A 25,767-nucleotide genomic window follows, 5' to 3' on the forward strand; every position below is an offset into this window, starting at 1 on the left:
GGCCAGTGTTTTACCACACTCATTGTAAAAAAATGTCTTCCTCATATCTAGCCCAAGTCTCCGCTCCTTTAGTTTATTGGGACCAGAGAGAAAGATTAAATACTACAGTGACTACTATACACAATCACCTGCATAAAACAACCAGCTAAGGGAATGGCAGGCAACCACAAACAGGAAGGGTATAACAGAGACTATCGTGGTTCCCTTTCTGAGGTTCTTTCCTTAAATATATACACCCAGCCTGATGTCACAGACAAAACGTAGGAAGAAGAGACCTTTGGTCTGATTCAGTGACCAACTTTTCTACAAGTGCCAAACATGTTTCCAAAACAAGAAAAACAGGACCTTTGTTTTACTACAGACATCTTCAAAAGTTCAAGCTAAAGATAAAATCTGGGATTTAAAATTCTTGAGATAAAGAACAAAAAAGGAGATACAATACTCAAAAATAAGATAAAAACATGAAGTATGTGAAGTTCTTCAAAGTCTGCATTTGTTAACCTTAAAATTAAAGGTTACATGTCTGACGTTAATTACATTCGGTTGGTGTGGGAAGCGTGTTCTGCAAGACTTTGTACTTCAAAGTACTTCATATCCCATTATCCTTGCCTTGGTAGGCCACTACTACATTGTGGAACTCTTAGCACGAGAACTAAAGCATTAATCAGCAGGAATAGATGGATTTTCATCATGGACATGGGCCATGTGCAAAGGAAAACCTTGACCAATGAATAACAAAACTATCTTATAGTACCAAGAAAATTGCCTATCAGGATTTTGAGCTTAAATAAGTAAACATGGTCAAGCAACTAAAATATTAACTACACAGCTTTTATCAGGTTGGTGCAAATGTAATTGCGGTATTTGCATTGTCGAAATTTGCCATTTGATATTGGAATACATTCTTAAATGTGGTTATGTTAGACATGATTTTAATGTGCTTTTCTTGCTTTATGGCTTTTTTTGCTACTGACTTCTTGTTTACTTCTTGTTTATAATTATTTTAGACTACAGAAATGATGTTCGAGAAAAAGCAAATTCAAGCAATTTTCTTATTCAAGTTCAAAATGGGTCATAAAGCAGCAGAGACAACTCGCAACAGCAACAATGCATTTGGCCCAGGAACGGCTAACAAACACACAGTGCAGTGGTGGTTCCAGAAGTTTCACAAAGGAGATGAAAGCCTTGAACATAAGGAGCATAGTGGCTGGCCAGCGGGAGTTGACAACGACCAACCAAGAGCAATCATTGAAGCTGATCCTCTTGCAACTACACGAGAAGTTGCTGAAGAACTCAACATTGACCATCCTACAGTCATTGGGCATTGTAAGCAAACTGGAAAGTGAGAAAGCTCAGTAAGTGGCTGCCTTATGAGCTGATTAAAAAATGAAAAAAATTGTCATTTTGCTGTGTCGTCTTCTCTCCTTCTATGCAATAAAAAAAACATGTATTGATTGGATTGTGATGTGCAACGAAAAGAGGATTTTATCTGACACCTGGTGATGACCAGCTCAGTGGCTGGACTGAGAAGAACCTCCAAAGCACTTCCCAAAGCCAAACTTGCACCAAAAAAAGGTCACGGTCACTGTTTGGTGGTCTGCTGCCCGTCTGATCCACTACAGCTTTCTGAATCCCTGCAAAACCATTCCATCTGAGAGGGATGCTCAGCAAATCAATGAGATGCACTGAAAACTACAACGCCTGCAGCCGGCACTGGTCAACAGAAAGGGCCCAATGCTTCTCCACAACAACGCCCGACCACATGTCACACAACCAACCCTTTAAAAGTTGAATGAATTGGGCGATGAAGTTTTGCCTCATCTGCCACATCCACCAGACCTCTGGCCAACTGACTAACACTTCTTCAAGCGTCTCAACAACTTGTTGCAGGCAAAATGCCTCCACAACCAGCAGGATGCAGAAAATGCTTTCCAAGAGCTCACTGAAAACCAAAGCACAAATTTTTACACTACAGGAATAAACAAACTTATTTCTCATTGGCAAAGCTGTGTTGACTGTAATGGTTCCTATTTTGACTAATAAAGATGTGTTTGAGACTTGTTACAATGATTTAAAACTCACGGTCCAAAATTGCAATTACTTTTGGACCGAACTACTAACTTGTACACCTGCATGTACGCTACATGTCTGTTTCAAAACCCACTGAGCTCCGAGTAAGTTTTCTAATCAACCATGATAATACACTTACAATATGGTATAGTAGCTACTCAATGTTGTACAGTCGAAATCTAATGTACTTCCCTCTGGCCCATGAAATATGTAAAAATACTAGACTGAAATGCAAGTGAAGTGGAACTAAAATTAATTACCATGGCATAGGGATGCAGACAGAAGTTAACTAAATTGAACAATAATAGCCACATTTTATTTCTCCCATCCTAAGGGGTTTTGAGGTTTTGTTTGGTTGTTTTGTGTGTTTTTTGCTTGTTTGTGGGTTTTGTTGTTTTGTTTGTTTCTTAATTTACAAAGATAGACTGTTCAGGCAATCAGGCCACTAAAACTTAGTTCATGCACATGCCCATGTATATCTGTAGAAAAATGTATATTATAGGCCATTATTAAATTATTATACTTTCCAATCACATGTGCTATACTTCTTCAAATCTTTCCAATTACCATTAATTGTAATCAATTTGCAGACTTCAGAAGTAAATTACCTATATTTAGGTATCATCAATGTTAACTAATAACCAATTTTACTTAACGTGCCATCACAACCAGCACAGCTATGTTTATTTCCCAAGTTAAACACAGCACTTGAAATATTATTAGCTTGCATGCCTCCGTGCTAAGTATTCTGTTAACACAATGAATTACCTACCAAAGTCACTGCTAACATTCCCTGCTAATGAAGAAAAAACAAGATCAAGATTAATAGTATCATTTGAAGCTTCAGGAGTTTGGTGAGCTCAGTTGCAAAATGAATTTTGAAATGTTTTTATTGATCGAACTTAAACACAAAAATGTAAACAATGAAATTGGCAGCAGCTGTAATAAAAAAACCTGCCAATTCTGTTTCAATGCCTTACCTTGGACAAGCCAGTTTCATAAAACTTTCATAAATATCTTTTACCTGATATCCACATCCCTTAAAAATTTTAATTTTTTTTTGTGTGGATTTCAGCAATACAGTTCATGGTATGAGACTGTTCCTAAAACTTCCATTAATCAGTCCTCCACCAGAAAAGAAAAAAGCCTCACAAGAAGCTTGGCACAAAAGTAACCCATGACAGAGGAAACGCCTTTTCTAGTTCTTAAAGAGAAGGGACTTTTTTTTCTTACATTTAAAAGCTGCAGAATAAGCAACTGCAGTTACATACTTACTGAACATAAAACACTGACAGGTAAAAAAGTTATTTATGTATGATCATCTTCATTGTGCATAACGGATGGCTTTAAAAATCCAGAGTCAAAATATTTTTAACTATCCTGGCTTCAGCTCTGGTTTCTCAAAACCCTGTAATCAAACCATATTTTAGTTTACCTAAACTGCCTTTCTAGTCACTGTCTGCTGTGCATCAACACACGAAAAAAAAAAAATTCACACACCTTTCTGAGAGGCTTATGTTCTCCAAAGAGATCAGAACCAAGCAAGATTATGATAGAAAATAAGAACAGACTTTGGCAGTATTTTCATGAGGAACTGAAGGAAAACACCAGTAGTAGTTCAAGCAGTAGAAGGCCTGTGGTTCTGACAATACAACTTCAACATTTCAATGTCAGCTGGTACTAAAAAGCTCAGAAACTTAAACATCCAACATCAAAAAGAGAACTTCTTAGAAAAGCTTTGATATTTGCTAACCTGGAACCTTACAAGCTGCCTTCCCTTAAAACAAACTCTGATCTAGTAGACGGGATTTTTCCCTCAACATTCACAGAATGTTCTGCCATACTATTTGTAAACTAATTCGGAAAAAAATAATGTATATTTAAATATAAGTGCTTAACTGAAATGAAATTCCACAACAATAAGGACAGTAACCCAATTATGTCCAAAACAGGAGATATAATTGTACAGAATTGTGGTAAAACAACTCACACAGAAGTTATCCTCAGTTATCCATGTCTAACTTTCTTTTAATTATATTCTTTTACAAAAGACACACAAAGTACTTCAGACAGAAACTTCGAGTTGTAGTAAATTTTAATGCACCAGACTGCCAATTTCCTTTCATCTACACAATTTCTAAGATGGACACTGATGACAAAGCTGTTTACAAAATGCTCAGTGACCAGGCCTTGTACTTTAACTGAGTCCTTTGGACAACAGTCCAATATGCTAGTATTTTCCTTAATTCCATATTGTTTATCAAATTACCAGCAGTTCAAATAATCAATAAGAACACAAATCAAGTGTTTGTCTAATAATTTTGCACGTTTCTTTCACAAATAGGAAGGGATGCATATGCAAGACTCCCTACAACACTGAGAGTAGGCATCTTTCACGTCTTTCTCAGACTAAGAAAGTGAATTAGAGCAAGAGTATCCATAAAAGCATTAAAGAACTACAGTATTCTAACTGACTGGCAGCTGACTATCAGAAAAATCTGATGGAACTGTTACCATGATAAAAGGGTAGGATGATCACTTAAAAATCTCATCGCCAGTCTAACCCCTAAAGACAAAACCCCAGTTCTACCAAAAATACTCACTTCCATGAAAAGGTCTTTTTTTTTGACAACTTAGGCAACTTGGTTTAGGTTAATATTTCTATAGCAGAGATTTAGAAATAAATAAGGCTGTGACTCCCAAGGTTTTGCTCCAAGTTTAGGCCCAATACAGTACTGCTAGTGACAACCATTTTTTTATTGTGTGTATTTTTACCAACAAGGCTCAGAGAATTACAAAGACAAACTATCTCTTTCCTTTGTTCATCTAGGTATCCGTTTGGAAAAAACAATGGCCAAGTCTCATAAAATTGTGACACTTCCAAAATCTAAGAATGAAACGGCCAAGAACAAGCATCAGTTTTAAGAGTTATAGTAGGTCAATTGCTACAACATGTGTCCTTTACAAAGACTTTCATTAGTGATTACAGATCTTAAGCCCCAGAAAATCTGAGGAAGAGTGATCACTACCATGCCTCGGTTACAACGAAAAACTCCGCTCACAAAATTTTTAAATTCTTCTGAAGAGAAAAGTAACAGCAGAACTGAAGCAAGAGGAGGACATTCATCTGGGCATAAAGAATACCTGAACTCATTCGGCTTCAGGAGATGGGCACAGAAAAATTAACATATGGGTTGCATTTCAGATCTAATTGCTTCTGATTCTACAATCTGAACTTGTAAACTGTGCTATTGGAGGATATATTAGAAAAGTAACACTGAACTGTGGATTTAGCCTTCTCTACCGTTTTGTTTTGGTTTTTTATGTCATTTAACAAAGGCTGGCAGGGAAAAGCCAAATTTGAGCACAATCCCAAGAAACTGCTTAAAAAACAAACAAAAAACCCCAAACAAAACTAGCCTCCTTTCCACTGACCTCTATAGAGAATGGATTGACTTCAAATACTGCATTCAGATTGAGGTTTTTTGATTGTTTGGTATTATTTTTCCACCCACTTCCTTTATATATTACACAATTAATATGAAAATTTTTATAAGAGGCAAATGATACTAAAGGAACCAGGCCACTACTCAAACTGCTGTTGCTTACTACTGAGATAATTTCTGAGAAGTCACTTGTGGTTCTGCATGCGTAGAGACATATCAAGAAGTCTTACTTGTATGAAATGAAAAGAATAAATTCATTTGAAAACTACTCTCTCAACTAATACTTCTTTGGTAACTAAAAAGCCAAAACCTACCGAAACACCCAAGCCCTAAATCAGCTTAAAAAGGGGGTAAACAAAGACAAGGAGGGAGGCAGGGGGTGGAGAATCTGTATTTGCTAAATGCATCAAACTCCCAAGTCCACATAATGGAATCAAGGCACACTCTTCTGTTTTAAGATTTTTTTGAGGAGAAAAGAATTTCTGTTTAAAGTTTGAGCCTTCTTAAGCAATCTTCTGTACTTTTTCTTCTGAAAACTCAATTACTTCAATTTTTTTCTCTTGAGCTTTTATTGTTGTTTCCTTGGATAAATTAATCTGCATTTAGTTTTCATGATCTAAAGTTTCTCTGAGAATATGTGGAGAATTTGGTAATGCTCAGGACTTTGTCTTGGTAACAGTGATCTGCCTTCCACTCCCAAAAACCAAACACTCACACACAACCCAAACTCCTTCTCATTCTAGTTTCTCATTTAAGTAAAGCACACTGCTGAAGCACTAATATCCAGGGCTGCAGAGGACATCAAGAAAATAAAAACAAGAGACATCTTTCAGAATCAGAAAGAAGTAAGAAAAGCAGGGGAGATAAACAAATGTCATAGAGTTCTAAAATGCCTATGAATGCACTACACTGCATTTCTGATCTATTCCAAAGAAGTATAATCTCTTCACCTCTGGTTATAGAACTGCTGATGGAAGTGGTTCTCTCTTCTGTCACCACAGTCCTCCACCCCACACTGCACTGAATCTATAACAGCAACTGTGCAGCACTATCACTCCTCCAAGAGAAAACAATGCTTTTTGGCAGTATATTTTAATGCTGGATTAGGTCATTCTGTAAGTGTACAGGCACTCTAACACAGAGAGTGGAACAGAAACACGTGGAGGTGGGGTTTTTTCTCTTCTTATGCTAAGGACATAGGATGATAATCACAGAACTGCCCATTCTGGCAACAGCTGCCACCACGGCACCCACACATTAACAAGAAATTGCACCCTGAATCCCAGTCTTTGACTACTAGATTAAAAGGAAAGAATCTGCTACTGATATTAATAACTATACTGCTCAGCATATAAATATAGAAAAATTAATCAGAAACATTAAAGCAGTGAGCCAGGCAACTATTTGAAAAGACAAGCAACATTGATTGTTGCCATGAACCTATTCTTCCACATCTCTAAGGAGAGAAAAAAAAGAGAGGAAAAGCAACACCTTTATAGTGAGTCCTCCAAGGGAACTCAAAGCACATTCAACCTACAGAAGCATTAACTGCAGTAGAAGGCATTTTAGTACAAGCCAATTCATGAAAAGCCTATCTGGCATCACCAGAAATTTGGCTAAAGAACAACTACACTCACTTTGCATTGACATTCTGAGATTCTACTGCTGAGATCTCAGACTGAAGTAGCAAAGTGAAGTTTCCTGCTTTAGCAGTCTAAACGAGAACAGAGCAAAACTCTGTTTTACTGAATCCATACTTATATTATGAAAGTGGCACAGTGTTCTTCCCAGTAATGCCCAGACTCACAGATGTCTATGTGTGAAAAGGCTGATGTCACACAGGAGTTGCTAAGCTATTTATCTTTGCCTGGTAGTTGTGATTCCTTACTTTGAAGGCAGCTGTACAAGACAAGTGTAGTTTTTCATCCCATCACCCACCAACAACTTAGTGAACAGACATCTGAAAGTTGCCTCTTGTTTTATGAGATTATTCTTCTCAGATACCCAAGGTTTGTGAATATATACAAGGTCACTACAGTCTAACACATGCCAACAGTTTATCCCTCTATAGCACAACGGATTTTCGTTTCAGTGTTCTCCCCTCGCACACAGGAAATGAGTCCAAGTATAAATGATAGATTTCTCCTTTGAAAGGGCATCACTTACCAGTAACTACCATGCTGCTCATGTTAGAGTTCGGGCTATTGAGTACACTGCCTGAAAGAAGTTCGTCAGATCCTCTCTAAAAAGAAAGAGACAGTAAGAGATTTTTTTTCCTCTATTTTGTGATTTTTAAAGATATTAAAAATGTCAGTTTGAAAGGGAAAACCTTTAGAAGAACTTAAGCAAGCATTACCAAACCTATTCAGATTTGGCAGACTTCTTCTTTTCAGATAAGTACAACAACTTGAAATCTAAGTAAAGCAGTATATTTACACGGCAATCTTTGACATGAGAGCAGCTTAAGCACTATTGTTTCACCCACCACTGAAATGTAGCCACCTCCAGACACAATAAGAACTGCTGAACAATAATTTTGTCCAGCATTTCGAATTAAAATATTATTAAATTTATTTAGTCTATTTCAAAAGCATTTAAACTAATCTATGGTTTTAGTATTTTATATACATACATTATTGTATATAGCTGAAACTACATGGGAAAACTATACAAACAGAAATATGTAGCTTAGCCCAATTCTAACACCACTATTTAAAAAAAAAAAAAAAAAAAAAAAAGACTTGTCTTCATAGGAAATGATCAGTTTTTATTTTGGGGACATCGGTTTGACCTACAAAATACAATTTAGGGCAGGGAATTACATCTTCATTATAATTCTTAAAACATGACAAATACCAATTAAATGGTCTTTTTGGAAATGACTTGAAAACTGTGGTCAAATCCTCAGAAGAAGGTTTATCTTGAAAACAGACAATATCATCTTTTTCTCTCAAATTATTTGCAAGATATAAGATAGGTGTTTGACATAGCTGAGGAGCCTCTGGCTTCAAGTCTTTTTTTGTTGTTGTTGTTGTTTTTCTTTCGGCCCCCAAGCCCCTCCATTACTCAAGACTTCATCTCTCAAAAAGTCCCCAAAATATTTAGATCTTTCCTTAAAAAAAAAAAAAAAAAAAGGGAAATAAAGCTAACCTCCTTTAAATATTATCTTTGATCTCTTATTGATTCTTTCCCCACTTCAAAAGTATTTTCCCACCACCCTTAACACTAATCCACATCGCTGTTAAAATGGAAGCGAGGAAAGAAAGCAGTTTCTACCCATCTTTATAAAAAGGAATGTTTTTAATTCTATTGTGGACACTACAACAGAATCTCAAGAATAGTTAGTGAATATGTTTTACAGGACATCTCATTACTGCATACTAAATTAACCTGAGGATATCACCTTCCTAGGCAGCACAGTTGCAAGATGCATTAAAAAAAAAGAAAAAAAAGAGGAAAAAAAAAAAAAAAAAATCGAACCTTTACCATTTTATCACAGTGCTCTCTATGTCCATGCACAGAAAATGTGTTAAAGTTTGTTTAATCCACACCTGAAATGCAGAAGCTCTTAAAAATGGTATATATGTGTATGCACACATAGACCCATTAAAGTTCACTTAGTTTTCAACATCAGCTCTGAAGAATCTTTATACAGTTTACTGAATACTCTAAGCTCTTAAGAGTACATAGCAACCAACAATGCTCTGCCTATCAAATCAACAACAAATTTCCTTTAAAACTGAGTAATGCCTAACACCAAGATTAGGTAGGACCATGAGAGGAATCACGTCTTGTCCTTCCCAAGATAAGAACAGATCTGTAATCAGATATAAATAAGGAAAACCTTAGCCAGACAAACGTGAGAAACAAGTTAGATTAGTTATGGAAACTCTCTACTATTCAAACTACATTGCTTTCTACCCAGGCACTCAGTATAAGTTGAAACAAACACTCCTTGTCTGTAATGTTTTTTTGTTTTTTTTGTTTTTTTTTTTTCTAACATAATATTTACACAGGTAGAATATTGCAAAGTTCAAGGTTACTAGTTGCATTGGCTCACCCAGCTATAACCGCCGTTATTTCTGCTGTCCACCCACCCCCCTGGCCTTGCTTGGGAGCCCTGGTCTGTAGCCTGGACACCTCAACTCAACAAGTAGAAGCAGCAGCAGAGGCTGAATCAGTACATAGTCATGCACAATTCAGCAGGAATATTTTTCCTTAATATGCCAGGCATTAATTTGCAACAGTACAGCAGTCATTAAGTGAACAACTGAAGTGTCCCCCACACCAAATGACTACTCTTCCCAAAACCTGCAGGAACTTCACAGTTCTGAAAAATCTCAAATTTGAGTTGTTTTCAGCTTCAAAAAGTTACTTATGCCAGCAAGTGCTAACCAGTGGAATGCAAGAATGATGACATAAACTTCTGATGCCTAGTAAATCAGGCTTTCCAAACACTGTTAATTTCTTAATCCACAGCACAAAAATCCAAAAGGAGCACAAGTTACTGAGAGTGCATTTTCAGTTACTCTATTTGTGTTTCATGAACAGTTAAAAATTTTCTCTTCATTTTGAAACATATCATTTCGCATTTCATGAATACATTCAGAGTCAATCACAAGTTTTTGTCATTACACGTGAAAAAGTTTTAATAGTTTTGCTTCAGAAGAAGCAGTAAATGTGAATTCCTTATATTGCCATGTATCATAAATTCTACATTTGTTTCATGCTGATAAATCAGTGTTCACAAGTCTGATTCACAGATGTACAGGTCCGTGTGTGGAATATTCTTCCACTTCACCATGAAACCACAAAATGTATAGCAAACCTCTGCTAACTCACTCCCATACATACTTGCCAAGCTTTTCATAAAAGACAAAGACATTGCCTTATCTTAAGCAGCATAGACACCTCTGCACTTCATTCAGTACATTAAAACCAGCTACACAGCAAAAGACATTATGTTCTTGGACACAGAGAGATTGAATTACAAAATCAAAAGTAGTAATTGTCTCATAATTGTCATTTACTTCAAAAGGGTTATGTTAAGATGACTAAGTTGTCTAGTAAAGCAATTTTATATAAGCATTTCGAGTACACCAATATGTTCTCTTAAACTTGCATTGCTATGTGATACAAACACCTCCTGAATTACAGCATAGACAAAAATACTTATTTCACTTACATTTATTCAGCAGAGATAATACTTTATTCAATTTGTGGTTTGGGGTGCTTGGCTTTGTTTTTATATGCATCTTCTTTTAGAGGGTGCTAAGCCAAAAAGAACTGGTATCTTGCTCCAAGAGCAAACCTCTTCATCACTCCGCTATCTCACATACAAACTTCAGAATTATAATCCATTTCCCAAGTATCTTGAACATCCACTAGTCTTATCCTTAAGCGCACCAGTTCTGCTACTCAAATGATGCAAAGAAACGTTTAAAATAATTTAGGTAAATTCTACTGAGTGTTTAACAGACAAGGAAACTAAACTCAGATCTTTGAATCTGATTTGCTATGTTCTTCAATGAAGAAAAGAAGATCCAAGAGCAATATTCATTTAACTGTTTTCACAATCTGTGTCAACTGCTGCTTTATAAAGAATCTAAAGATCACAAACAAATAGATCACAGAAATGTCCACATCTAAGTTAAAATAACAAACAAACAACACCCCAAGGATTTTAGTTTGTCATAAGCAGCAAAGAAAAGTTCCTATAATAGCAACACAGTCAAGACTAAAAGAATATCCATTTTAGCATGAGGAAAGAAGATCACAAAGGACAAAAGAAGTACAAACTGCTATTATACTATTAATAGGTCATCTTTTGACAGCTAGTCCTCAACAGCACAAGTATTCAATGCCATATTTCTCTTCCTACCAATGTCAAGAAGAACATTAATCACCTTCCATAAAAGCTAAGCCATTAACTATTCAGATCAGAGATATCTAAACCATTTTTTCATGAAACCAGAATCTGCTAAAATACTGATACACAAAATAAACAAGGGAATTGCGCAACTAACTTCTTGCAGTGAGTGAACTTTAAATTTGTTGCAGAGTTAATACAGTTCTTTCAATGAAGCCCATGTTCTCACACACTTGCCCCAGTAAGAGCATTTAACATCCATGGTGTGAAAACAGCATGTTAATGAATGGCTTCAACCCATGGAATTACATAAAACTGACATGCAGGATCACTTAAAAAGATCAAAAATATACCAACTCCAACTTTGTACACGTATTTCAGAGAAACTGAAAAATTATACATACAAAAATTATTTTATACACTTTAAATTGAAGATACCACTTTGATATTTCAGTTAATTTCTGTATGTGAATACACTTATTGTATATACTCTGTTTCTTCTACAATTTACAGAATCAGTTATACAAAGAAAAAGCTACTAGCTTAGCAAATTAATCTCCTAGCTCCTTGCTTTAACAGTCATAACTAACTTAAAATAACTCACTACACAAACTGGATTTACATAGGAGGATTTTGGATTATTTCCCCCCCATAACAGACTACTATAAAGCTTCATGATATCACAGGTTATATTAAGTAGCTATGTAATTTCAGGAAGTCATTACAGTCATACTATCCTTCTAGACTAATAAAGAAAATACTATTTAGAAGTCTTTGTCAGTTGTTTCCCTCACATTCCAGATAGGGCTTTAAATATTTCAAACATTCCCCAGATTCTATTACATCCAAGGTAAAAAAAAAAAAGCCCAAAGAGTAACAACTTTGGCTTGAGACTTACCAAAGCGGTTTTAAAATACTTTCGGACAACTGTTTATAAAAGAGAAACATTATCAACTCTTTTCCCAACATTTCAGGGCAATGAAGACTCTGTTTAGAAGTTACAGCTGAACCTAATATAACAAACGCGAGTGTATTACAGAAGGTTTATTAGAAGCATGTGTAGATTCACTAGATGAACACTAAACCAATACTACTAGAAAGAGTAAACAAGTGAAGAACTATACTTCGTTAAAGTCAACAGCATCATAAAAAATAATCTCTTAAAATAATCTCTTAAATTCCTACTAGAGAAGATAACTACTCCAAAAATACATTTTCTGATAAGTCTTCTCATTTGTGGGGTTCTAATTTGCTGATATTACAAACCTCTCTCAAGAACAGGATGCTCTTGCCCCCACCACTTCCCTTCTCTCCCCCCGTCCTCCCCCAGATGAAAGTGAAATTGAGAACGTGAGCTGGCACTGCGCATTTACCAGTCATTCCCAGCCTACGGGCATGAATTTCCCAAGGGGTATGACAAGCCACAAGACAGATCTCGTGATTTAAAGAAATCTAACAGCATTGTAAAATACTTCATTTCTAACATCTGGGAACAATTTAAAAGAAAGCACCAGAAACCTGATGGTATGTGAGACAAATAAAAGCATATGAGAATTCCAATCTAGACAGTAAACATTTCCCTCTAACAGATACACACTTGTAAACACACAGCATCAATATTCAGTATCTGAATTAACTTTGGGGACTGGATATTGGAAACAACATGACAACATACTTTAAACCCCCAAACATAGCATTTATAGACTTCCTTCAGTTTACACGTGATGGATCAGAATTTAATTCATGCTTCATTTTTAACAGGATGCATTTTTAATGCAACATTGCAACAATGTAACACACACTTTTTCATGAAGAATACTTTACCTGCATTATGCTCTATGTGCACTACTGTCCAAATACATAATCGGAATTACCTAATGAACAGATTGCTACACCTCTTGTATGTACAGGATTCACAGAAAACTCAATTCAGGACAGGACAAACATACAATCCAAAAGAAATTCCATGCAGGTTCAAAAGTATTTTACAAAGTATACAGTTTAAATTATAAGCTAGTTATCACTTCATCAGAACCTGACATAGAAGGAGTATGTCTAGTTGATTTTTTTTTTTTTTAAGACTACATTATTTGATTTTATTAGCATGAACTCTTATCAAATGAGGCCATGAACTCCATGGACGCTTAAAAACTCACTTAAAACAGCACTTGCTTTTAACTCACTATGAAGTTAACTGGATAAATACGACCACCTTTCCATACTTATTCTCTGTATTCTCTTTTTTAGGCTATCCTCAGCTAATCATATATTGTTTATATATCCTAACAACTAACTTCACTATTTTTACGCTCATTTTTTTTCAGTAAGGAAGGATCTAGGAGAAAATTAAGCTTTTATTCTTTCTTCTTGCAACTATATGCATGGTACATGCCATGTACCTAGCATCTGAAGATAAAGATGGACTATTAAACCAGAAAGCTGAATAGCCAAACCTCCACTTAAATTATGCCACCTAGCCTCATTTGGAAACCTTCAAGTTTTTAATTGTAATGAAAGACTGCAGGCAAGAGTCTAGTCCAATACCGGCTGACACTTCAAACATACAGAGGAAGAACAAACAAGATAATTTATTCCAGTATTTCAGACTTTTTTTCCACATTTACCAGGAAAGAAAGTGTTACTCTAAAGCAGCTGTACATAATTGGTAGTAAATAGGAATAGGTCAGAAAAACTCACTGGAGCTGTCACTTGGATAAGTTCTCAGCTTTCTAGTTAGAGAATGATGTCACCTAGATTTATAGATTGGGTCCTTTAGTAGCAGTTTCTACATAAGATCCACAAGGAAGGTACTTTCTACTTCATTTTCCACTATTTCACAATAAAAAAAATAAAAGCACTAGTGCTGTTTTGTCTATAACTCAATATTGACATTACACATTCACAGAAAAAGTCATTTTATTAAAAGCTACAAACAGCTTTATGTACTTGTAGCTACAAAAACCACCCAAACCCCTACATCAAACATCATAGTCCCATTAACAGCTTGTGAAATCACAACCTCATTTGAACGAACTATCACCAAACGCAACACTCCTACCTTCCCCCTTGCCCCAGGAACTTGCTCCTACTCTGTCCTCCCCAGTTTTATATTGCTACAAGTATTTATACGACCACACGCTTCGGTACAAATGTGACTGAAGAGATGCAACTCACTGTTTTGTCAGCTTAACTTTATCCTGGTTAAGTTCCCAAGAGAGGTTTGTGAAGTGGCTACCCAAACATTTGTTGCACAAGTATTACAGTGACAGGTAAAAATGGAATGCAACTCAATTTGCTTGTGAAAACATGGCCCAAATCTGTGAGAAATGGGAAATGTATTTTCATGCTGGTATTGGTTCATATTTTTTCAGATGGTCCAGGTGATCACATTTCTCTTCCTAGAATCCCCTAAATTAAGATGTAAATATAGGTTTTCTGATACAAATGAAAAATAGGTGATTTCCAATTAGTGACAGACATCAAAACACATCAAATAGGTCTACTAAGCCTTCCTTGCAATGATGCATACTTGCTACAGAGCACAAACTAATTTTCAACATTTTTCCTTTCTTTTCATTTTCAGCTCTCCCTGTTTTTCCACATATACTACAGTGGCAGAATGAGCATTAAGAAAAAAAAGTTACAAAGAAAATAGAATTGGAGTAGATTGTTCTGGGAATAAATATGAAAGTCATTTCAAACAGGGTCATTTAACAGAAGTTACTGTTAAAAAGAGAGCAGATGTCTTTCACTGTAAGACGCTATTTTTTGTCACCAAGGATGTACTCCCCATACCACTGACTGCTGAAAGGGCAAACTCAGGTGCCAGTTCCAGAGTTCTGAACATGGTCACACTTCATTCTTACTTCACTGCTAGAACGTTCTGCACATTTTTTGCTCTCTACTGTTGCTACGACTAAGTATCATTGAATGCAAAAGTTGATTTAAAAACAATTACTCCGATTCACAAACAATCCATTTTCCTCATATCACTACCCTCAGCAGACTCTTTGCCTAATCTACTAGCAATCTACTAGTAACTATATTAGACATTCAAAGACAGCTCAAAAATATCATTCTGATATTTTAAATACAATGAAATAGACCATCACATGGCATTTGTCTGTATGAATGAGTCAGTTTTTTATCCTACCACTCCCTTCCTTTCATTTAAGTATCTAGAATGATGGCAGTGAAAGCAAAATAGATTTCAGAAAAAATAAGAAGATACTAAAAGGAAAAATATATATTTAAATATTTAAACACACATTTAAATACATTTTCTCATTTCTTAAGTTTAGTCTAAACTTTTCTTCTGACAACTTGCTAGAATTTCTGACTGACTTTTTCTACACATATTTTCGTTATGCAGTGTACAGCTCAAATTAAAAAAAATTACAATAAATCCACAAAATTTGTTTCCGCCACAAGGAAACTCTCAGTTATTAGTAGCAAAAAAGAGTCAGTGTTCTGTAATTTTGTAAGAGATTACCTCTCAGAACTTGAGTTAGAAAAAAGCGAACAATGCTTCAAGAGTACTTACAGACACTGCTACTTTGTGCTCTCTTCCTTTTTGCCATCAGCTCATATGTCTTCTGGTTTTAGCTACCTCACTTTCCCCACACTATTATATTCCTCAAGTTAAATTTCAGCAGTCAGGAAAAAGGGGGGACTTTCTGACACATTATTGATTGGAAAACTATCAGAAAGTACTAGGACAGTGCTTCTTAGCATACCTAACATAACCAACTAAATACACATCAAGTATTCCCTCTTTTCTTGAGCATCCTGCAAACACTGATGCCCTGACTTCTGGGGGAAAAGGCCATTCCCACATCTTTAAACATTATTTATAGGAATATGAATTTTCCCTCCCAGGTGTAACTGGTGCTGTCCACACCAGCTAAAGTTCACTTTTCGGCCAGTGTAATCCACGGCACTGTCAACAATTCCATGAATTCCCAAGTGCATGCACCAAATAACACATCCATGAAGGAATGACTGCTTCTTTTCTCCCCCTCAAGTACCAGTATACCTCAGCCACTCTGAAATGTGCAATGTACATACACAAAATGAGTCACTCAGTCGTTCAGGCCCCATTTACCGCACAGCTATACATGCCATCCAGGAGAAAGACGATACATTAGACTGAAGTGACACACACTGAAATACAGTAAAAGAGAACTATTATCTTCAACATGCACCAAAAGTTCACCTAAGTTATTCCCTGCATCTGTGCGATGTATATTCTTTACACCACATTTTATACCACTCCAAAAGTTCTTTTAATTACTCTCGAGAAAACTATTACGTACCTCTTACATTCACTTCAACAACTGAAAAATGCTCTATCACTCCAAGTACTAAATCAATTTACCTATCCAGATTAAAGCATCATAACTGTAAAGGGAACACAAGACAGCAATTCAAACTACAGTTATTAGATTGTGATACTTAAACCTATATAGCCAGTGAGTTTGAGACCAGAAGCTAACTAGCAGACCATCTCATTTTTAGTGACGAAGGACCTCATGTAGGAAAAACGAAGCAACTGAGATGTAGCTTTAAGAAACATATATAATAAGGCAATTTTTAAAGTAGGCATGAGGAAAACTATACATTAAAAATGTATAGAACTTCTTCAAGAAACTGAAAAAAAAAAACCTATGAACTATGTAATATACTACCTTTACCAGAATCCTTAGGTCTGTCCTATTCAAAAATACTTTACACAAACTACCCATATACAACATGAGTTCACAAAGAAACAGCAAACACAGAGCTAAAGCTCATTATGTTTGTATGATTTTGTAAATTGTAACATAAGGGGTGAACTGTGTGCAGACTGACATTTCCTTGCCTCCATGTATTCCAGAAAGCAAAACAAGAAATTACAGACCAAACTAAATATGAGGTATTTCATATGTACTTAGAAGATGACTGGGTGTTGATATGTTCTAACACTTTCAGAAATTAAAGCACAGCACTTCTCTGACAGATTATAGCTGGGAAGCATGCTCCCACCGCATATTTTGAGTTGCACAAATCCCCACATTTACTCTATGTAAACCAAGTTTTCAAATACTATTTGTCATTTTTTTCTACCTCCATTTTGAGTTTTATGTTCTCCTCTGCTTTTGGTGCTAATTTCTAGTGACTCAACATGTAAATTAAATCAAGATTGAACATTCAACAGTTTGATGAACAAAAATGTTTTAAATCAATCAAAGCATACAGCACAAACAAATGTTAACAGCTTCCAATTTAGCAGCCTCATTAGCAGGTAACTCTGAGACTATAAAACTGTTAATAAAACATTATAAGCAAGTATTCCTTTGACTTTATATTTGCTTGGCCCACATTCAGTCCCTAAAGCTCAAAAGCTTTTTTTAATTCAAAGACAATTCCCAGACTACAGTAGTTAACTTCCACTATTACTCTTTTACAAATAGGTTTAGAAATGTAACTAACATGTTTGCTTTCCTGTTTAAGAGAGAAACCAGTCAGACAATAGTTAATATAATTTTCAAATTTGTACAGACATGACTGATGTTGATAAAATAAAGCAAATTTTTCCAAACAGAAGAGTAATATGTCACAATCCTAATCGTATGTCACAATCCATTTCTCCAAGTATAACTGAATATATCACAAACATGCTGTCTAACTGATCAGCATATATACAGTAGGCATAATATCTCAAAAAAGCCTCCGGTCAAGCAAGTATCCTGGATGAGTTGATTTCACGCAGGTAAATCCCTGCCCACTTCAATGGCTACAGAGTCACAACAAAAGCAGTGTCAAAAGAGCATTAAAACTGCTTATGCAACTCCTTGGACTCAAAACTTGTTCCCTACACATTCCCAAAGCACCCCAAATAAAAGATAACAGACAAGGAGAGGTGAGATAAATGTTCCCAATTGTTTATATACCACCTACAAGTAAAACATTCCTAAAATTTAAAAACTGTATTAGCATCTTGAGATCATAACAGAAGCTCCAAAACACCATCCAGTTTACCCCTCCCACATCTAAAAGCTTTCTTCAGAAAATCATCATCCTTCTTACTTATTCCCATTAAATCTGTGCACCAATTGATTGCTTCCTTTTAAAATCCAAAGTCCATTTTCACAAGACAAATAACACACTTTTTTGACATTTCTGTGCCTTTCCTTGTATTTAATCACTGCTTCTAATACATGTCTTGCCTTCTTATAACTTCTACAATCAACAGAAAGAAGCAGTTTATGTCATCTAAGCATCTTTATTTCATTGTCTGGCTACCATCTGAAAATATGGTTCCAAAACTGCACTACATGGTTACAACATATTTCATGAATGCTCAAATTCTCATAAGATTCTAAGTCGCTCATAGTTAAGAATGAAAGGGATACTGGATCCACTTATTTCTGCTTAAGTGAGAATGTCAGAAATCAAAGTTCAAGCAATACATGGTCTACCTGAAATTACTTCTTCATTAGACATGATTGAGGGCAATTTATAAATTGTTTTCCCTCAAAGCTATTAAAACAGGGCAGTTTACTTCTGAAAGTCTTCAACTTCCTTAGATATTCCTCCAAACTGTTAAACACATTCCTGAAGTTTTCATCAGTTAAAACTTTGTCCTCCCAAGCAAGGGAGAAATAATCATGCCAGTTCACATTTCTGATAGGGATTAGCTCCCACAGCTTTTCTCTTGATTCAGAGAGCAATTTTAAGCTTGTCTACAACATTGCATGAACATGTGGAGCCAGATGGGTCCAGAATCTAAATAACTGACTTCTTACAGCTCCTCTGAGAAGCAAGCTTGCTCACAAACATCATACAGGTCCCTCTGACAGAGCAGCACCTGTATCTACAGGCTAGCTGTATTACACAAGACCTAGTCCAAATCCAGACAGACCAACACTGAATCTGAGCTGAAGAGCTTTACTAGACAAAACCTGGCTTACCAAGCAGTTAGCATACATCAGCTTCAGGGGAAAAGATAGCTGCGTAGCATAGTTATAGAGTCCCTGGACAAATGTGGAGACTTGATGGTATGCACTAGAAAACTTTTGCACTTCTACCACTGAAACAGAATTGCTTGCATGCATCCATTACTATAACCTAAAGGTCCCTTGTCCCATGTATCTTTGCATTCTCACTATTTCTTGGTCTGCTTCTATGAAGTACTGATCTAAATCCTGCAACAGATTTGAAAATAGAAGTGAAATAAACAGTAAATTAGCAACTATTTGGAAGCTATTTCCTTGTTAGAATAAAGATGATAAATACATAACTGAACTTGAATGTAAAAAGTAAAGCAAAGCAAACGCCCGCTGCCCTGTCTACATAACAAATTCTACCTCCCGTATGTTTGTGTCCTATTATAGACAGTCACTTCTTTTTGAACTTCAGTTGTAACTGTTTTGAACAAAGGATGGGTGGAAAGAAGAAAACATGTCTCATACAGTCACCATGCCACAATGAAAAAATGTTGTTTTGAAAAAAATCAGCAAAATTAAGCTTTAAAATAAGAAGCCAACAGCACTACATTAGTCTAGAACCACTGTTTACAGCTGAGCATCTAGAACAGTATTTTGCGTAGCACCTCCAATTTACCTCTACAGATTTTTGGTTAATAACACATATACTGCTGACTAAATATCAGCTGACAATGACTAGTTAAAATCTTGCAACTTGCAACTACTGATGGTCAAAGTAGTTCATTTTGTATCAACAATTTGCCCCCTTATTTGCTAAGTGTACATCCTACCTTCACACCAACTGCAACATCAGCGACAATGCTGTAAAAAAGAAAAAAAAACAAAAACACAGGTCAAGCCATTTATCCTCATAAAACCAACTTTTTAATGTATTGCAATGTCAAAATAATGAGAAATCTAAAGAGCCAATAACCTCCCCAGTCAAAAAATTATGCTCAAAGAACACAGCAGGGCTGAGAAGTACAAAAGAAACCTACAAAAGCCACTAAGCTCCCCCAACTTATAGGCTTCTCCAAAAGTCCAAAGTTTCAAGTAAACATTACTCTAAAGCAACACTGCCAGGAAATTTATTTAGGAAACTTGGGTTTCTGGACTACATGAGATCACAGGGTGAAAATAAAAGAATTTAAAAATAAGTACAAAACTTTTCTTGCACACCCCTATTTACTAGACACCTAGTTCAGCAACATAGGCTACCCTACAGATCTTACAGCAGGAAGAAACTAAAGCATTTTTTGAAATTAACTTGGAAAAAGGAACACACTGGCAGGTAAACCCATATGAAATTGAACGAAACGTCATCAGGTACACCTATATGGAATTCTGCAACAGGTATGTCAAGGTACATCTGTTTCTTAGAGGTTGTGGCATTATAACTCACAGTGTGTAACAGAACCCCCCAAAAAAACTAAGTCCACATCAAAAAAAATGAAAGCAAACCAAAAATATGTGAAAGCATTCCACAATATAATAGTCATTAATGACAAGACTTCTCAGACAGGATTTGCAACTCCCAACGTTATAATCACAACTAACCATAAAAAGCCTTTAAAACTCTCACAGTTGGAAGGCTAAATGCTTTAAGCATACCAAAGAGATTGCTCCTCTGTTTGAAGCAGAGTAAACAATCCAATAGGGAATGTGGAAGCCGTTGTATTTACACTAACGAAGCCTACAACCACCAGGCTGGTTGTGCAGGTCCAGCAGACGGGCCTGTGCACAGGGGCTGCCCCCCAGCCCGGACGGGCCCGCGGGCCCCGCTGGCCGACTCCCTTCAAACCTTCCCTCTCTGGCTTTCACAGCCAGTCCTCAACACACACGTCTTTCCACCTGGGGAGGAGAGAGGGGAAACCAGAGGGCTAATTAGGCAGTTTCTGAAAACAAAAGAGCTCGACATCTGGCTCCCGCTGGTATGGCTCCTCCCCTCCAGCCAGCTCCAAAACAAACCCCGGCCCCACTGAGCGCCCCTTCTCACCCCACAACTGGGGAGAGAGGGCAAAGGCGGGGGAAAGGGAGAGAACACGAGGCTCTGGAGGAGACTGATGGGGCAGATCGTGCTCCCCTTCACCGCCAGAACCGAGGTCTCAGCACCACGCTGAGGAGGGGCGGCCCGAGCCCTCAGCACTTCCAAGGGAAAACCCCACCGAGGGGCCCGCGGCACGGGGAGCCTGAGCCCCCTCTTCTCCTCCACCCCCGTACCGGGCCTCAGGCTCCAGCTGTCCTGCGGCGGGAACCCCGCCTGTCCCACCGCCGCTCCCCGCACGCTCGGAGACGCCCGCCCGCCGGCAGGAAGCCGCGGCGGGGAGCGAGCCCCCGGCACCGGGACAGGTCCCACCACCGTCCGGTGGCACAACCCCGGCAGTAGTTTCGCCCCCACCGCCCCGGTCGTTACTCACCCGTCCATCGCCGAGCAGGACAAAGCGCGGACAAGTGGGACAGAGAGCCGCGCAGGCAACGCGTACGGGCAAGCTGTGAGAAAATGGCGGCCTGGCCTGCACGGAAACCGCCGAGCGTTGCCGAGTGCCGGATTCCGTTCCTCGTCCCCCGCCGCTACTGAGCATGCGTCCGCGCCCCGGGCATGCGCACTCCGCGCCGCTGAAGCTGTTGCCATCAGCTGCCCGGGCCGGGCCGGGCTGGTGCGTGAGGCGGCGCGAGCCTCCCCCGCCTGGGGCGGCCCATCGGCGGCCTCTGCCGCCCCACCGGGGCCTCAACGGGCGGCCGGGCCGCACTTGTTGCGGAGGAGCTTCCCGCGGCTGCTGCGGCGCTTCCCGGCGCCGTGAGCCTCCCTCCTCGCCATGGACAGCGTTCGGAAGGGCCGCTCCAGGCCCGGGCTCCCCGCGCACCCCGACCCCTCAGACCGCCCCACCCTGGCAGGGAGCCTTGACCTCAGCGCTCGGGGCCATCGGCCACACTGGCCTTTATAAGCGAGCAACCTGTTGGTTATTTAACTAACTGCTAATACTTCTTCCGAAACTAGTAAAGACCAATGTACAAAGTAACTATTGCAGTGAGTGAGACTGTTTCTTCACAGAAGTTGGTGTAGTCATGGTTCTCTGTAAACTAATGTATTAGGGTACAAACTGTTTGCTCTACATGGCCATTAGGAAATATGCTTTGCCCTCCATTGTTTCTTGCTAGTTGTCAACATTTCATCATAAATCTTACAATGTTTGATACAAAGTTTATAGAAGTAGCTGTTCATGGCACAATCCTGGAATGCTTCCAGACAAAAACTAAAGATTTTACACCTATGAAGGAAAATTTGAAAATGTGATCCGAATGTTCCTAAAAGATCCCAAACCCAAAAAGATATTAAAAGGTATTCAAAACATCTGTATTTTCTATATTTTGGTCTGGCAATACTGGTTTCAAAAACACAAGTGTAGGCCCCTTGGAGTCTGTCACTGAAGCCCTTGCAATGAAGCCTTGTAAAGAATTTAAGAGCCAACAAATTGTGCATATGTCCATAACTAGAAAATTCTCACTATGCTTTACTAGCCCTGTTTCCCTCTCTTCTAACTGACCTCATGAGTAGACCAGTAGCTAACTTCACAAGTAAGAATACATGCAAATTCTCATTTTAGTCTGTGACTTCCGTTCTGGAAAAGTACTCTGGTTCTCTGCAACAATCAATTTACTAGTTAGAAAATAAGTAATATTGCTTCTCCTAAGTGCCTTTATCGCTTGGATGTCTGCTGCTACCTTCTCTCTCAACAATTGTCTTCAGCACCCATCACTGACCACCAGACTAAATGATTTATTATTCTCATAAAATCCCTCATAAACATTTCAGTTGCTTAGGTTGTATATGAAGTTCATCATGCCAAATACTGTTCTGTACTTTTTTGCTTTCAACATTATTATGTTTTTTTAAAAACAAAATATCTGCTTGCATGTGTTAATTACTATGCCGGAAAGTAATATCAAGGATTTGAGAGATTTAGAATCGCTTATACCCTCTATCCATTTTATTCTAACCAAAATTTAAGTGTTGATATTAGTATTAGCTGTACAAAAGTTCTATACTTTTAAAATCATAGTAATCTTATTAATATTTTGTTTTCCAATATAATTTCATGTGATAGTCCATATATTTGTATGTTTCATTTTCATCGGTTGTTTCCTTTTTATTTCAAGAACAGGCAATAAATAATAGTCTGTGTAGTTCAGCAGCGGTATGAGTAGTTAGTGGTGTGTGCTTAGTGAAAGATTGTAGAAATTAGGAAGCACACAAAGATATTTTCTGCAGTACATTGTCCCATATTGAGTCCCTGGAGTTGCTGGGAAAAAAATAGCATGCTCACTCTCAGAGAATATCTTGTCCAAGAATTTGCCTGAGCACTTTTTGACATCCACAGCATTCTAGGTCAACAAGTTATGCAATTTAAGAAATCATTGTGTGAAAAATATTTTCTTTTGTTTGTTTCAAGCCCACTGCCTGATACTTGCCTTCAATGTCCACCAGTTCTTTTCTTAAAAAAAAAACAGATGGATCATTTTCCCTGTTCACCTAACCATGCTGTTCATGATTGCATATACTTTCATCATATCGTCTTCAGTTATATTTCAAGAGTCCTAGTAAATGTAATGTCTCCGCTATTAGAAGTGTTTTCATATGTTCAATAATTTGTTTTGCATTTTTCTACAACTTTCCTATTGCTATTCTAGAAGACCATAATGGCCCTCATTATTCAGTTTGCAAAATCAATGGCTTTATATAAGTGCATAATAAATGCTTGCTGGTTTATTTCTGGTTTTTTTTTTTTGTTTGTTTGTTTTTGGTTTTTTTTGGGTTTTTTTTGTTTTTTTTTCTGATAATACCAATCTCATTTGCATGTTTGAATGCTGCTAAGCTGTAAGCTGATGATTTCACAGAACCCCCCCTACAACTCAAGCGTTCTTTGTTGTGTCAGAGTCATTCATTTAGATTCCAGGATTTTGCATGTATAGTTTGGCTTGTTTTCTTCCTTGCATATTACTTCAATTTTTCAGCACAGAATTGAACTTGTCATTTTATCATTCAGTCACACAGTATCCTGAGAGCTTTCCACAATTCTTCACGGTCAGCTTTTGGTTTTATTACCATGAATAATTCAGCATCATCAGCAAACTTGGTCACCTCAATAATCACTCTTTTTCCAGATCATTTAAGAATATGCTGAACAGCGCAGGTCCCTGTGGTACACTACCAGGGACCTCCCTCTACTGTAAAAAATAAACCATTTTTTCTTGCTCTTCATTAAATATGCTATAATAATCTGCTATTAATAACTAATGATTAGTTATTAATATATCAAAGAATGTACCTGTTAATCCTGTATCAGCTTAGTTTCTCTCAAGAGCTTTGAACAGAGAATTTCAACAAATTCTTTTTGTTAAATGATATCATGTTGTTTCAATCAGACTATGCTAAAACTTAAACGTAGTGGCTCCTCCAGAGAATATGATACTTTTTGCTATTAGATGCACATCTCTTCATTTGTCCTTATCACCAAACTAAATAGCCCTGTCTCTTTAGCTCCCCCATGTTATTAACAGTGGTGTTCAATGGTGTCACTTAGTGCAACAGATCTTCTGGATGTAATGGGAAAGGTTGATCATTCAGTTTACTAGTCTTCGTTATATTAAACCACATTATTCTATCTTAAGCCAGTTCTTATCAACTTCATAAATTCCCCAGATGCCTTTGAGCAAAGTCTCAACGTTTATTAGTAGCTATTCATCTTTTTGCTCCTGTAAACAATATCCTTAATCAACATTTCTTCCCAGCAGCCTGTGTTGATTTCCTTTGTTTTATTGAACTAAGTTTTGAAGCTATCAAGTAGCTTTTACAGGCACAGTGCCCTGAATAAATGTCTCTTTTTCAAGTTCAGGTCAGAAATTGTGTTGCTGGTCTGAATCCCACCGGCTGCTCTCCAGCATTTTATTTCTAGCATCCTTGCTAGAAACACAGGTCTGTACCACCTCAAACGCCAAAACATGTGACACAACTCATACTGTACTTCAGTAAAACATTCTTATGGGTCCAAAGGTCCATTCTTGACAACTAGATTATTTGCCTGCCCACTTACCCCCTCTTGCTTGTACTATATCCACCTGGAAATTTGTTTTCCAGAGTAAATTCACCTTTTTTCTACCACTGTGATTAAATACATGTATTACACATTTACCTTCTTCAGGGCTGGAGATCAGTTTTACTTCTTATTACAAACACGATATGCCAGTGATGATTGTAAACATATTTTGTACTATAGGGTTTTATTCTTTTTTCCCCTCAGCTGTTCAGTAGTGGAGCGAAGATCGTGTAGCGGGGTAGGTACAGCCAGCGTTGCAGCTCTGGGAAGAGAGTGCTGTATTCTGTCCTGGAAAAGAAGTGAAATGCATCATCTTTTTT

The 25,767-nt window shown here is 37.5% G+C and overlaps 1 protein-coding gene across 5 annotated transcripts in view; it reads right to left on the reverse strand.

Moving 5' to 3' along the window:
- The window catches only part of PTBP2 (polypyrimidine tract binding protein 2), a 57,399-nt gene extending 35,488 nt beyond the window's left edge, over nt 1-21,911 (reverse strand). For 3 of the 5 annotated variants that reach the window (XM_082053955.1, XM_082053956.1, XM_082053954.1), the window contains exons 1-3: nt 21,770-21,903; nt 20,144-20,174; nt 7,683-7,758 (exon numbers count right to left, since the gene is read on the reverse strand). In XM_082053955.1, the coding sequence (XP_081910081.1) occupies nt 7,683-7,758; nt 20,144-20,174; nt 21,770-21,777 (115 nt within the window). In that variant the 5' untranslated portion in view covers nt 21,778-21,903. Of the gene's footprint in view, nt 1-7,682; nt 7,759-20,143; nt 20,175-21,769 lie in introns of all 5 variants that reach the window. The other 2 variants (XM_082053958.1, XM_082053957.1) reach the window with 2 other exon arrangements.
- Nucleotides 21,912-25,767: the final 3,856 nt, after the last annotated feature.

Source organism: Streptopelia decaocto (assembly GCF_964273445.1).
Source record: "Streptopelia decaocto genome assembly, chromosome: 5".
Lineage (NCBI taxonomy): Eukaryota > Metazoa > Chordata > Aves > Columbiformes > Columbidae > Streptopelia > Streptopelia decaocto.